We start from the raw sequence: 15,484 nt of genomic DNA, 5'->3' as shown, positions 1-15,484 counted from the left end.
TTTACTACTTGGAAAGAGGGGCTACGCTTCTGCCCACTACTCTATAATTATTAGTAGTACTGCAATAGCTGGGCTTTCTTCAAAGAAGCAGCTGTCACTGTCACTACTTTTTTGAAATGTTTATTGATTTTGAATTTAGCTGCGAAGAGTCAGTAGGATATACAGATCAATGAAAAGGAAATAAAAAACCATAATAATAATAATAATAATAATAATAATAACAACAACAACAACAATAATAATTTATTCTTTGTATCCCGCCCATCTGACTTGGCTGCCCCAGCCATTCTAAAACACAGCAGAACATGACCCACTGAAGGACAGCGCCCCCAAAGGAGCCGAGAAATCCGCTCTGCGGGCAACAGATCCGACGCGAGCGCGGCCCGCCGGGCGCTTTGAAAGCGCTCTGCTCGCTCCGCCCCGTGGGCTGAGCCTCGTCCGCCTTTCCGCCGCTTGGGCTGGCCTCTTTCTCGGCGATGGCGGCGGCCCGGGACGCGGCGTCGGCTTGCAGCGCGGACTCCTTCCAGCTCCGGCACCTGCACCTGGCGCTGAGCGCGCACTTCGGGCCGGCCGGCTCGGGGCACTTGCAAGGCTGCGTCCGCCTGGAGCTGACATGCCTGCGGGACCGCGCCAGCGAAGTGGTGCTGGACTCGCACCCCAGCGTCGAGGTGGAAGGCGCCGGGCTGGCGCCGCCGGGGAGCCGCTGCGGCGAAGGGCAGGGCCCGCAGCCAGGCGCGCTGAGGCCGCTCGCCTTCCAGAGCCGCCCGTTCGCCAGCTACGGCTCGGCGCTGCACGTCACCCTGCCGGAGCCTCTGACGTGCGGGGACATGGTGGTGCTGGAGATCGCCTACCGAGCCGGTGCGGGGCCCGGGGTGAGTCGGGGAGGCGGGCGGAGCCAGAGGGCGCGCGGATCTGCCCCGGTCCCTTCCCCCAGCCGAGGGCGGGAAGCGTGCAAGGTTCAAGTTGCGCCTTTGGACCCGAAAGCCCTTCCTCTTAATGGGGAGAGAGGTTTGCTGGCAGCAGTAGCTCAAGACTTGGGAAATATACACTCTGCACATGCTCAGGCGTGCTGCCCTCAGTATCCTAAGTTTTTCCTTCCTTAGATCTTCATGGGCTGTGTTCCAAAGCTAAAGGCATGCCTAGGTGTGCCTGGGCTGCAGTGATGCCATTGCTCTGCTATTGCACCACCCATCCTGATTTTCATAATTGTCCCTTTCCCTCATTATTCAGGAGCTTTGGCAAGGGAAAGGAAGTGAACTTGCCTTTCTTGCTCTTGTCCTTCTGTGTGGGGTGTTACTTACTGCCTATGGACATCTTTCCTTATGGGATGTAGCTCAGCCTTGCAAGCCGAAGGGTCCAGGTTCAATCCCAGCCATCTCCAAGCCTGCTGAATTTAGCCTGGTGTTTGGCATCCCCCAGACAGTAATATTTAGCGGAAGTCTCCACTTGCACGGGGATATCAGCTCACATTAATGGAAGGGAGGACTCTCAGTGTAATCATTACAGTTCCATGCAGTCAGTAGTACTGAACAAGAGAATTGTAGGGTGTCACACTCATGATGAGAATGCTAAACCCTCCCCATGGTGAGTGAATTGGTAGGCCTGTTCTTACATCTTAATGCGTTTTAAACAGCCTTTTCTACTTGTAGTAACAGTGAAGCCCCCTCTCCCCTGCTTTCAAATGTATCTCCAGTGAAGTGAATATTCCAATCTATATTTCGAGCACAAAACCAGAAGAGGGATGTCGTTTTACTCTGGATGGATTTTGTGAACTGCAAAGCTGTCAGTGAGCATGTTCTCTCAGTTCGCAGAGATACTGGGTTGAACTAAACGTGATGTGGGAGACCAATAATACGAATCTCGGATGTTGGAGCCATCAGGATGGCGGGGGTAGGAATCAGGCCTGAGGTTTAGTGCAGGTGAAGGGGGTTTAACCCTCTTTGCTGATCCATCTCCTCAATCTGAATCAACCTCTCTACCTCCTGTTCATTTTATACCCATTATGGTCCTTGTATGCTTGCTCCACAGAGAAAAATAGGAGCCTGGGAGGCATTTAGAGCAGGAAAGCTACATGGAGGAAAGAGTTAGGACTTCCACCTACAGCCATGATCTGATTCCTCCATCCCACACACCTATAATTGCACTGATACATTTCCTTGGATAATTTTTGGATTTAGCATTTCTCAAACCATGTAATCGGTTTTCCTCACTGCTTTGTAAAACCTAATAACTGCATTAAGGCTGTTTGTAAGAAGAAGAAAATGCCTTTATTCCTTTGGACCTCTGCCCACTCCTGATTACATTAATGTACACCTTGAAGAAGTCCAAGGGCTGCACATTGGTGAGTGCTGACTGTGCACATCTTAGAAATAGTTCATAGGTGCTCTCTTGAAAACCTGAAGATCTGGAACATCCCATGCTGGGAAATCCCAGGGAACTTTGTGTTAGAGTATTTGGGTCGTGTGCAGATTCTAGTGCTTGTTGGCTAATAGCAACTGAAGGCAGAACTGAAATGACAGCTTGATCCTGTACCTCCTCTTATAGATCTCCTTTCTGGATTCTTATCAAACTGCCCAGAAGGAGAAGCCGTTTCTTTACACCTCTGGCTTTCCTGTGCTCAACAGGTCCCTTTTCCCTGGCTTTCACACCCCAGCTGTCAAGATCACGTACTCTGCACACATCCAGGTAAAGTATCCCACTGCTCACAGAAGAACTGTCTTTTGTCTCTTGCTAGGTGTGTTGGCTTACTCCTGAGCAGACAGCAGGGAAGCAGAAGCCCTATATGTACACGCAAGGCCAAGCTGTTCTGAATAGGAGCTTTTTCCCTTGCTTTGACACCCCTGCCGTTAAAAGTACATACTCTGCTCTTATAAAGGTAAGCCAGGGCCGGCACTATTGTTTGGCTGGGTGAGGCAGCGGCCTCAAGCAGCAGAATCCCTGCCACTGCTTCCACAGCCCAAGCCTCACAAGAGCCGTTACCCATTCCTCTGCTGCCTTCTCCTCCACCCACCCCCACTCCTAGGGAGGTAGACCCTCTGCTAGACTTTGGGCCCTAACAAAGGCCCAGTCCTGCCATCCTCTGGTCAGGCCTGTCTCCCAGCAGCTTCTCCATCTGTGGTGATGTATTCTGTATCGCACTGGGTGAATTTGAGCCAGTTGGTTCATGGAATTGGAAGGGACCATGAAGGTCATCTAAGTCCAGCACTCTGCAATGCAGGAATCTCTTGCCCAGTGTGGGACTCAAACCCATGACCCTGAGATTGAGAGTCTCATGTTCTACCGACTGAGCTATCCCAGCTGTCTCTCAGTCTAACCTTCCTCACCAAACCTAACCCAGGACTGTTGTGAAGGTGAAACACAGAGTGGGGGAGGAGGACCATGCATGCCGCCTCAAGCACATTTGAGGAAAAGTGTGATATACTTGAAATAAATAAAACAAGACCTATCCCCAATCAGCAAGTGCTCCTTTTCATTGCGCAACAAGCCTGCCTTTGTTTGTCTGTTAGGTCCCTGAGGGTTTTACAGCAGTGATGAGTGCAGTTACCCGGGAGAAGCAGAAGGACAACACTTTCTACTTCAAGATGTCTCTGCGCATCCCATCCTATCTGGTTGCCCTGGTTGTTGGGGACATAGTTTCTGCTGAAGTTGGACCCAGGTAAGAGCGTGGCTGGCTGCAGGGATACAGATGAGCCACTGCATTGTTTATGTCTGCCTTACTGTTTGATCAGCCATATTGTTAGCTTTAAAAGAAATCTTCAAAATGACTAACAGCAAGGCTACCAAAAGAATTAAGGCAGTAATTAGAAGTTATATGACAGAACAATTAAACAAACTTATTATATTCCTCCAATGTAAGACAACAGGCTCTTGCTGCAAGCTGGAATTTCTGGAGTCCTTGCCTATCTTTGTGTAGAGAGGCTGATAAGCAGCATCTAGCGAAACCCATGGCCTTCCAGGCATTGCTGGACTCCAACTTCCAATATTGTAACTTTTATATTTTGATGTGGAAGAAAGCCCTTTCACTACTAGAAGGCTTCTTCATATGCAGTACAGAATGCCTACTTATCTCCCACAAACAACCATAGGAGTGACTCCTTAACAAACTGACGTTAATGAATGTGTTGCTGTTTATGTGACTTAGGGTGTTTTCTTCCAATTTCCAATTTCTTACATTTCCACCCATTTGTTTTCATCCCATGCTAGGAGCCATGTATGGGCCGAGCCCTGCCTGATTGAGGCTGCTAAGAAAGAGTACGATGGTGTGATTGAAGAGTTTCTTAGCACGGGAGAGAAGCTTTTTGGACCATATGTATGGGAAAGGTATGTCTCGCTGCTTCAGGGAAGGCTTCCCTTGAAGTCTTTGCAAACATGCACCCATTGATCCCAGATTGGGCATAGAGATGTCATACATTTTATCCTTTCCTTAAGTCAGCTTACCTGAACCAGGAAAAGCTATAGCTCAATGGTAAGAGCACCTGCCTTGCATACAGAAGTCCAGTCTGGCATTTCCAAGCACAGCTGGGAAGGACGCTTCATCTAAACCCTGGGAACCACTCATAAGTCACTAAAGTAGGCAGTGCTTACCTTGGTGGATCAATGGTGTGACTTGGCTAAGACAGATCATTCATGTTCTTAAATCCCTTGAGTCATACTTCAGTCTTTGGGCTGAGACTAAGTTGGTGGTGGAACACATGCATTGCATGCAGAAGGTCCCAAGTTTAATCCCTGGCATCTCCAGATAAAAGGATGCAATAACAAGTGATGTGAAACACCTTTGCCAGGAAGCTTCTGCAAGTCTCAAGTAATAATGCTGGGTCAGTTTCTAGAGGGGAAGTCATGTTAGTCTGCTGCAGCAACAGACCTGTAGCGCTTGAGGGACTAGCACATTATTGTTGCATGACCCACAGTCCACTTGCACAGTGCAGTCTTGATGGATATATGCTCTGGCCCTGCTCTAAGGTGCTTTCCTATCTTCTATGAACTTTTGCTGAAGATGAGCAAGCAGAAATTTCCCACTCTTGAGCAAAAGTGAATTCTGGTTGATGGCATCTGCCAGTCAAACTGCACTATGCTTCAAGTGCCCAGAACCCTGAGTATTGCTGAGCCTTTTTGGCAAATTTGTATTCTGGTACCTGAAACCTGGGGGCGAACCACTGCCACACTCACACACAAAAGTGGAGTGGGCAGTAACAGCAGGATATTATTATTCCTTATATCAGGGACCCTCTGGGTGTTGTTGGGCTACACATTCCAGCATCCCTTACCAATGGCTATGTTGGCCAGTGCTTTTGGGTGTTGAGAGTTCACAAACAAGGGCTACTGGATTCCCCCATCCCTTCCCTAAAGAAAAACCATTGGAATACTGCCTGGGGAGGCGCAGAGCCTCATGACAGATGTTGTCTCCTTGATCACAAGCTTTGCTTTTGGCAGATACGATGTTCTGTTTATGCCTCCCTCGTTCCCTTTCGGGGGGATGGAGAACCCCTGTATCACCTTTGTGACTCCATGCCTGTTGGCCGGCGATCGCTCCCTAGCAGATGTGATCATCCACGAGATCTCGCATAGCTGGTTTGGCAATCTGGTCACCAATGCCCATTGGGGAGAGTTTTGGCTGAATGAAGGCTTCACTATGTATGCACAGAGGAGGATCACTAAAGAAATTTATGGTGAGTTACCTGTTGGGCAACGCCCATGCTGTTTAGTGCCTTGATATATTCTGCTCTTCTACAATTAGCATCCAGAGCAGTTAAATAGAAACATCAATATGTAAATTCATGAACCAGATCAAGAGCTTCTTTTTGGAAAAAACAACCCCAAACGTAACACAAACACATTCTCATAATAAGGATAAGGGTGTTGGTGGTATACAGGTGGGAAATGTAACCAAAAAAAAAGTGTGGAATGCTCCTGTTCAGTGTGCCAGCCAAGCTCTTTTATGAGCTACTCCATTCCAGGAGTCATTTCCTCTTGAATGTTTAGTAGAGGAAGGATGAATTCAGTATGGGTGATTCTACTCAGTGTGATTTTGAATCTAGCTGTCTCCCTGGGTAGTGAGAATTCTTAGCATGAGATTGACTGTGAGGATGAGTTGATCATCCTCATCTGTATTAAAGAAGATTAGTTATGTTAGTTCAGAATGCCAAAAAGACCAAACAGGTTTATCGTGGTCGGAATTCGCATAGGCAGCAGGCTGCTTTGTCACACTGAGAACACATATAAAGTATGCTGGTGGGATAAAGCTGAAAACTAAAGTTATCTGTAGCACTAACTTCATATGAATATACTATTAAAATATTTTAAAGTTCTTTTGTCTTGGTGCCTATTGTACTATACACCCTGCAGTCTTCACAGTATTGTACAACTTCAACTAAGGCATTGTTTTGTGTAGGCTAGGCTAAAGAAACTTTCCACCTGCCATTCACTTTCCATGTGGAGAGAGGGCTTGATGCTAGGAATGCTATCAGGTGCTCTCATCTGCATTCCTGAGGGGTGTAGCTTCCTGACAGGAGTGTTCCATGTGTCACCCTGAATAATTTGAATTTCCTTTTCAGAATTCCATTTGGAAGAAAGACATCACACACTTGCTAATGGTTAACAGAAAGGGTTGCTTCTGTTGTGTTTCTAGTGGGATCAGCCTGCAGGTCTCAGCTGTGTTCTTTTTTCTCCAGTAACAGTGATGCTGTGCTCCACATGATCTTTACCACATATTCATGACTGATCCCAGACTATCAAGCAGGCAGTTTGGTTTGATGGGCAGGAGCTTAAAAACACTAGCTCAGCTTCTTCCTTTGCTTGTCTCCTAAACTCAGGTGCTGCTTATACTTGCTTAGAAGCTGCCACAGGGAGAGCTTTGCTTCGCCAACATATGGACAACACCGGAGAAGACCATCCCCTCAACAAGCTCAGAGTGAAAATAGAGCCAGGTCTGTATTGGTCCAGTGCCTATGGATTCAAGTCACATAATTGTTTCCTTGTGTTCAAGAAAAGAAATCTGAATAATCAGTTACATACAGAAATTTGGGTTGTGGCTTAATCGTTTCTAATAAGGCTTTTCCTTTTGTAATACTGGCAACTGGGTGTTGTAAATCTTATGCTAGTTGTTTCTTCTGCCCAGGTGTTGATCCTGAGGACACCTATAATGAAACCCCTTATGAAAAGGGCTACTGTTTTGTCTCCTACCTTGCCCACCTTGTCGGGGACCAGAAGAAGTTTGATGCTTTCCTCCAGGTACTGTATGTTAGCCTGGGACTTGTCTGTGCTTCATGGGAGTCTTGGGAAATTGGCTTCCTCTAGGATAGGAATGAGAACCTCTGGTCCACGGGCTGCATTAGGACCATGAGGATGTTTTCTCCAAATCATGCCCACCTGTCCTATATGACATCAGATGTGGGGCAGGTAGAAACATGGCTGGATTGGGTGTGCAGCTACTTTCCCCATGGGCAATGGCGCCAAATTGGGCCCTACACTGTGGGTGCCCAGCACGACTCGCCCACGCCCTGACATCATCATGCACACACCTTGACATCATGACACACACGGTAGCATCATGACATCATACCATGGGGTGGGGCGCAAGCTCCAGCAGTGCAGCAGCGACTGGACCCTTCCCGCCCAAGCTCCATGCTGTCTCTTCCTCCACCCCCTGCCTGAACGTCGTGCTCTTTCCACTGTGTGTGGTGCTTGCATGGCTGCCCCTGCATTTTGTGGGTGCCTGGCCCCCATATGGGAAGGGAAGCAGTTTTTCCAGCCCTTTTCACTGCACAAGGGACTTTGACAGTGAGCAGAAGAACCCATCTTTCAATCATCTGACATCATGACGATGTTAGGTGGGCTGCCCCACACACTTCTCAAAGCTGGCCAATGGGGTGGGCCCAAATAATGATCAAGTCCACTGGGCCAAAAAGGATTCCCTGTATGTTTGCAAGGGATGTTCCTGGGCAAGCACTGATGATAACATCAGAAAGTAAGCTGTAGCATCCCATGTTGCTTGGAACTGAAACATGAAGTCTGGGAAGCTGAGTAACTTGTCACAGAGAAGCTGTTTCTGAGAGATTTATCTTAAGCTGTAGTGTTCCTTAAGTGAGGAGCAAAGTCATCAGCCATGCATGTTGCACTTAAGAGATTCTGCAAAGATACCCACAAGCAGTGTGAGCAAACAGAGGGAGTATGGAGAAATGAAATCTTGCTGAATCAGGAATATATGATGTTGGCATAAAACCTGAAAAAACGTTCAGGTATTGAAGGGGGATATTTGTTCCTTTTTTAAGCAGACAGGTATCTCAGCCTCTAAAACCTGGGGTGCTACGACCCAGTCTAGTTGGAGCAGGTAATTGGAGGCTGAACATGAGCTGATGTTCTTTGCTGAAAGAGTTACTCATGAGTGGTTGATTAAGTAAAGGTGAAATGTTACAGGTGCACCATTCAGACCACAGTTTAATTTAGGGCAATCTCTCTCTCTCTCTCTCTGGCAGGCGTATGTCAACCAATTCAAGTTTCAGAGCATCACAGCAGATGAAGCACTAGAGTTCTACTTGAATTATTTCCCAGAGCTGAAGAAGAAAGGGGTAGATACCATTCCAGGTCAGCAACACTTCCTACTTTTTAGATATTTGTCCATAATTTCAGGACCAAGCACGTAACTTTTACGTAAATCTTGGAGGTGGCAAGTGTCTCTTTCCCAGTTCTCCAAAGACACTTTTTAAGATGGCAAATACGTCCATCCTTTGCATACTCTCCAGTTGCAAAAAACATCTCCAGAATATTAGCCAAGTATAACTGCTTAGAGAAGCATCATTCTGAGTTGGCACAAAGCTTTGGGCAGCAGTTCTTCCTTACAGTCAAGGTGATTAGGAGTGAACATTCCTCCCAGTGTTCCCCATGCTTTCATGCTGCCTTTTTCTAGATTCAGCTCACCATGTTGACTCTCTCCACCCATGATTCATTGCCTTTATTCCTTAGGTTGCATTTCCAAAGTACACATCTTGTCTGTTAGTTTTGAAGGGCCAAAGTCTGGCAGAGCTCCTGCTACCTTTAAAAGATATTGCATCTGGTTACTAGCCAAATGCATTGAGGATGGTAATAAGAGAACAGTTGCAAAACATCTGAGCTGGGCTTCTAGCTGGAATTCTGCTACCTGGGGGATAGCAGTCATATGAAGCTGATTGTCAATAACTCTCTAAGTTTTCTGGCAAAGAGCTGATGCTAAGGATCAACTTAATACATTATGCCTATAAGACTGGGGTGAGGGATCTGCAGACCTGCAGATTTTATTGGACTCAAACTCCCATTAGCCCCTGCCAGCAGGGCCAATTGTCAGTGATGATGGGAATGAAAGTACAGCAACACCTGGAGGGCCATACATTAGCCATCACTGCTATAAACCATGCATGCTCCCACTGAACCATGGTTCCTCTGGTCATCTTTCCTTTGTCCAAAAGTGAATAATGTTTTGCAATCCAGAGGGTTGTTCTGCCAGACATTTAGGTAACCTGCTGGCAGGAGCATGGAGACTCTAGATGCAGTGAAAGTAACGTGTGCCCTGGCTCAATGAAGTGGATGCTGTATAACCACTCCGTAAACAAATCAGAACAAATGCTCAGTAAAGAGTAGACCTAGTCTAACCACCATGTAAGCTTTGTGCAAGCAAACCAGGATGAATAAACAGGTTGTTAGTAGCTTAAGAACTTCCAGTATTGAGTCGAGTCCAACAAGCTTCCCTCTTCTCATTTCCCTTGTTTCCATGGCAGGCTTTGAGTTTGATCGGTGGCTGAACACACCTGGTTGGCCCCCATACCTTCCTGACCTTTCACCTGGGGAGGAGCTGATGAAGCCAGCTGAGAACCTGGCAGAGCTCTGGGCATCTCCTGACTGCGACATGCAGGCAATTAGAGCAGTAGATATCTCGACTTGGAAAACCTTCCAGGTGGTCTATTTCCTGGATAAGATCTTGGCGAAATCCCCGCTGCCAGATGGTAAGATTACTCTTTGAGCGTGGCAGAGGGAATCGTTGCACTGTGAATAAATACTGTTGACATTGAGATGCAAGCCAGGTGACTCCCAAGAACTAGAAATTAGAGCATGGGATGGAATAACTTGGAGCGTTTGGGAGTGAGGGTAGAGAGTACTGTATTTTTCTGTCTATAAGATGCCCCCATGTATAAGACAACCCCTATTTTTTGAACCCAATTAAGAAATAAATATTTTAAACATTCCATGTATAAGACGACCCCCAATTTTTATTTTTATTTTTAAATATTTTTATTAAGATTTTTAAACATAAATGCAAATATAATGAACAATATAACACATATCATAGCATATTTTCTTCACTTCTTTTGACTTCCTCACGTCTCCCGCTCCCACTTGCATCATTGTCAATTCTTGCCCGCAATTTACCATCTTGTTTACATACTTATGTCCCATTCATTTATAAAATAATCTAATATTTCTCCCAAAGGTTTATGATTTTTCCTCAATCTCACTTAGCATCCTAATTGCATCTAATTTAGTGGTGGTCAATTATTTATGATCTAGCCTCCATCTTAACATTCAACCAAATTACAATACTTTTTAAAATAAATCTTAAATTTCTTCCAATCTTCTTCAACCTTCTCTTCTCCCAGGTCTCGGATTCTGCCGGTCATCTCAGCTAATTCCATGTAGTCTATCAGTTGCATCTGCCACTCTTCCAGTGTGGGTAGATCTTGAGTTTTCCAATGCTTAGCGATGAGTATCCTTGCTGCCGTTGTTGCATACATAAAAAATGTTCGGTCCTTCTTTAACACCTTCTGGCCGACAATACCCAAAAGGAAGGCCTCTGGTTTCTTAGTAAAGGTATACCTAAATACCTTTTTCAGCTCATTATATATCATTTCCCAGAAGGCCTTCACTGTAGGGCAGGTCCACCAGAGGTGAAAGAATGTTCCATCATTTTCTTTACATTTCCAACATTTGTTATCAGACAAATGGTATATTTTAGCAAGTTTAACTGGGGTCATGTACCATCTATATATCATTTTCATCACATTTTCCTTCAAAGCATTACATGCAGTGAAGTTCAGCCCGTTGGTCCACAACCTTTCCCAGTCCTCAAACATGATATTATCGACCCCCAATTTTAAACATTAAAATTTTTGGGGGGATTATAGTCTTATACACAGAAAAATACGGTATTTATGCATGGATGGACACCACAGCAATGAGGTGGCTTGTCCACCCCCAAGCAAACATGCCTTTTTTAATACACAAAGCAGCATATGTCACTTTGGCTAGGGCTCCCCATTGCTTCCCTTGACCACATGAGGGCATAGGTGGCAAATACCCATATCTTCAGTTAGTTCCCCTTTCGGGCTCAGAGCCCAGCACCTCAGGATAGCATCAAAGCAAACCAATTATATATGGATTCACAGTTACAAAACTACCTATTAATTGTGGGGTTATCTTGACTACAAAGATGGTGCTTGCAGAGCTTCCAGAAGTGTTCACCTTTGGTTCAAGACATTTCCTGTGGGCATAAAAGCATGTGATCATGCCATCCCTCTGCCTGTGGCTAGAAAAAATACAATACAGTAGCTTCCAGAGGGGTACCTTAAAAAGTAAGTGGAGGAAATTTCAACTCTGAAACATTTTAACGCAAAGCTCATGTATACAATTGCCTTTGCATACTTTGTACCCTCCAGATATTGTTGTCTGAGGCTGATGGGAATTGAAGTGTAAAACAGCTGGATGGCACTGGCAAAGGCTGGTGAACAAGATGAGCACAGTGACCATTCAGAAAAAGAGTAATTGGAATATAGTGCTTTTGCCTACTTTTGCTATGCTATTTTCCCTTCTGTTCTGGGAGTGAATGACCCTCAACTCTCATTTCATGCGAAGGGAACATTGAGAAGATGAGTGCCATGTATAGCAAGATCTCCAAAGCACGGAATGCAGAGCTGCGCCTCCGTTGGTGCCAGATTCTCCTCAAGAACAACCATGAGGCGGAGTTTGGCAAAGTGAAAGACTTCCTTCACAGCCAGGTTTGTGGTTGATCTGTCTGTGTGATGTTGGTTCGGAGGCATGTGGATCCTGTAGCTTTTATAAACATACATAATTGTATTTCTATGCCCCCTTTCCAAAGTTCAAACCATGCTCAAGGCAGCTTGCAACATGAAAAAATACAAAATTATAGACATAACAAAAGTAGTCATAAACAATGAATAAAACATCAAAATTATGCAACCAAATTAAACAATTTCCACCTAAATCATAATAAGGTCTAAAATAAAGATACAAACATTAATATTGATAACAGCAGCAAACCCTCTGCCTCCAAACTATACTGCAGCCCAAGAGTCTGTTCAGCAGCTTCAGCTTTTGTAGCTGGAGTCAGTCTGTTCAGCAGCTTCAGCTTTTGTAGCTGGAGTCAGTCCGTGCCCTGCCCTCTCAGACCAGGTGGGAAAAGGCCTGCAAGACGGGAAGCAGGTCTTCTAGGACTCACAGCCAAGATAGTATTTTACCCACTGAATAGTAGATTGATCCCTTGTCTTGGCTGGAAGCTGGTGTCAGCCAGCCCTTTCCCCGCCATCTCCTTGGTCCTGCCCATCCCAGAACTAACAGTTCCTCCTTGTCAGAAACCAGTGGTGAAAGCTGCCTCCTGCCACAAAACAGGGAGTGATACTTTTAGCACGGGGTGGAGAAACTTAGGCTGCCCACATGCTGTTGGACTCCGACTCCCATCAGCTCAACTATTGTGGCCCAGTGGTCAGGAATGACAGGATCTGTAGTCCACCAGCGTTTGGAAGGCCACATATATTGTCATCATTAATATACTACTAAACTGTCAAAGCGTTTCTAAGCAGCAGCAGCATCCCTGGTTTAGCCACAAAGGCCTCTCCCAAACAACAGCCGTTCTGAATGCTTCTGTGTACTGGAAAGTAGATAAGCATGATCTTGCCTGTTGCATGTAAAAAAGGAACGTGTTGCTGATGAGGATTTCTTTCGCAAGTTTTGGAGAGAGAGAAAAATCCTAACCTTCATAGGAAGTTGTGGGGTACTGCAGGCCACTGAGCAGATAGATTATATCCATTATAGACTACAAGTAACCTGGGTTATCTATTTGGTAAAGGTAAAGGGACCCCTGACTGTTAGGTCCAGTCATGATCGACTCTGGGGTTGCGGCGCTCATCTTGCTTTATTGGCTGAGGGAGCCGGCGTACAGCTTCCAGGTCATGTGGCCAGCATAACTAAGTTGCTTCTGGTGAACCAGAGCAGCGCTCGGAAACGCCATTTACCTTCCCGCTGGAGCGGTACCTATTTATCTACTTGCACTTTGTGCTTTCGAACTGCTAGGTTGGCAGGAACAGGGACCGAGCAACGGGAGCTCACCCCGTCGCGGGGATTCGAACCGCTAACCTCCCGATCAGCAAGCCCTAGGCTCTGTGGTTTAACCCACAGCGCCACCTGCATCCCTTATCTATTTGGGAAAGCACTCAAAATTCAGCATATATCTTTCAGCACACATGATTTGTTTCTGTTTCATCTTTGCATCAAAACCAGAAGGAACTCGGGCATTACAGAATGTTGCAGTGTGAAACCTAAGTGAAACTGAATGGCTATTGAGTAAGAACTGCTTTGGTGGTGAGTCGTTCTAATGCATTGTCGTTCTGTGCTTGATTTCAGGGAAAGCAGAAGTACACCCTGCCCATCTATCGTGGCATGGTGAGCGGCTCGGAGGCTGCACAGGCGCTGGCTGTGGAGACATTTTCTGCCACGGCTCCACAGCTGCATGTTAACGTCCAGAACTACGTCAAAAAGATACTGAGCGCGAAGAGTTAAGGAAACTGAGAAGGAAATCACAATTCCAAAGTAGTCCATTGCTCAAACTTCAGCAGATGTCTGTATGCCATGCTGGGGGGTGGGGTGGGAGTCCTCCCATCTTTGGAGTCCTAAAGGACTTTGTTCAAATGCTGGTAATTTCTGAGGCTTCCCAGAAGGCGTAGTTTCCTCATGGATATCCTGCTGATTTAAACTTCTCCCCCACTTTTTTTAAAAAAAGGTTTGTAAATGTAAACATAAAATTATATACAAAAAATTTCTATCTCAAAGTTTCCAAAATATGATATATAAAATGTAATTAAAATACTTTTTGTTTTTGTTTCTGTAAATAATAGTTGCTTGTTTTCATTATATTGGTTACATTTTTATCTGTTATCTTTAGTTCTTTAAAAAGGGTATGAGTTTATCTACTGTTATTATTCATGCAACCTACTTTCTCATGTTCCTGTTTTGAGTATCTCTGTTCCCTTCCAGTACTTGGAACAAATTATCCTTGCAACCATTACTTATATAGCAGGTGTAGGGGGAACTTTTGACCCTCCAGATGTTGCTGGACCACAGTTCCCACCATCCCTGTCCATTGGCCATGCCAGCTGGGGCAGATGGGAATTGTAGTTCAGCATTATAGCTGGAGGGCCAAATGTTCTCTACACCTACCATATAAGATTGGTAATTTATGAAACACAATTATTTTATCATGTAACTAAAAAGATGAAATCAACGCATTATATGCCGCCTTTAAAAAAAACAAAAACTTGGAGGGGGGTGGGTTAGATATTTGAGAATGTAAGAAAGCTGGGAGAAGAAGAAGGAAGGAATTTCAGTGTAAACATTGATTCCCTCTTTTAAAAATCCAGCCCCGATTCCCTAATTCACATCCAGCAACCCTGCATAAAAATGTTTTTTCTTAAGGTACATGAGCCCTGCAAGTTTCCAAGGAAGGCAGCAACACGAAGAGAAGGCGAGGGATGGGCAGCCACACCTTCTCTACCCTTTCCTATTCCCACAAAAGTGTGTGTGTAATTTTTAAACAGAAAAGGGCACAGGCAAGGCATGAGCAAGTGGCCAACCACAGAGCCACCATACTCCCACCCTTGCAATCCGATGTGTGTGTTTTTTACGTCATGATGATACCTTGTCATCTGAGGCTCCGACCACAGACCACATTCTCTGTCACGCTCCTTGTTGATAATTATACTTCTCAAAAACAAGCAAGATGCAAAAGCATCCCTGCAGGCAGCTCAGGCGGCAACAGAAGTGGATTCCTGTCCTGTCCCTAGAACTTGCAGCTCAGAAAGAAGCAACACTGCACGCATGTTGTGATTGGGCTGTGGGCTGCCATAGTCCTACCCTACCTCTGTTAATGTAATGTGCTGTGCTCCTCTTCCATGTAAAATTATGTTGCCTCAGTTCAGAAAGGGGGAGGCCAGACTGTTGCTGCTGCTTCTGAGGCGCCAGGCACCACACTCGTAATCTGGTGAACCGGGTTCGCTTCCCCGCTCCTCCACATGCAGCTGCTGGGTGACCTTGGGCCAGTCACACTTCTCTGAAGTCTCTCAGCCTCACTCACCTCACAGAGTGTTTGTTGTGGGGGAGGAAGGGAAAGGAGAATGTTAGCTGCTTTGAGACTCCTTCGGGTAGTGATAAAGCGGGATATCAAACCCAAACT

At 45.7% G+C, this 15,484-nt stretch overlaps 1 protein-coding gene across 2 annotated transcripts; it reads left to right on the top strand.

Moving 5' to 3' along the window:
- The first annotated feature begins 368 nt into the window (after positions 1 to 368).
- Positions 369 to 14,144, top strand: RNPEP (arginyl aminopeptidase). 2 transcript variants are annotated; one of them, XM_083746543.1, is made up of 11 exons: positions 369 to 872; positions 2,735 to 2,875; positions 3,507 to 3,655; positions 4,204 to 4,320; positions 5,431 to 5,666; positions 6,810 to 6,923; positions 7,115 to 7,227; positions 8,472 to 8,580; positions 9,747 to 9,971; positions 11,875 to 12,017; positions 13,660 to 14,144. In XM_083746543.1, the coding sequence occupies exons 1-11, from the start codon at positions 477 to 479 to the stop codon at positions 13,813 to 13,815; spliced, it is 1,899 nt and encodes a 632-aa protein (XP_083602669.1). In that variant the 5' UTR covers positions 369 to 476; the 3' UTR covers positions 13,816 to 14,144. The 2 variants fall into 2 exon arrangements, with proteins under 2 accessions (XP_083602669.1, XP_083602670.1); XM_083746544.1 differs by lacking the exon at positions 2,735 to 2,875 and adding an exon at positions 2,545 to 2,685 and having other exon boundaries at positions 462 to 872.
- Positions 14,145 to 15,484: the final 1,340 nt, after the last annotated feature.

This window comes from Podarcis gaigeae, assembly GCF_964106915.1.
Source record: "Podarcis gaigeae genome assembly, chromosome: 6".
Taxonomy (NCBI): domain Eukaryota; kingdom Metazoa; phylum Chordata; class Lepidosauria; order Squamata; family Lacertidae; genus Podarcis; species Podarcis gaigeae.
Note: the sequence above shows the minus strand (reverse complement) of the source record. Positions and strands in the feature narration are given on the sequence as shown.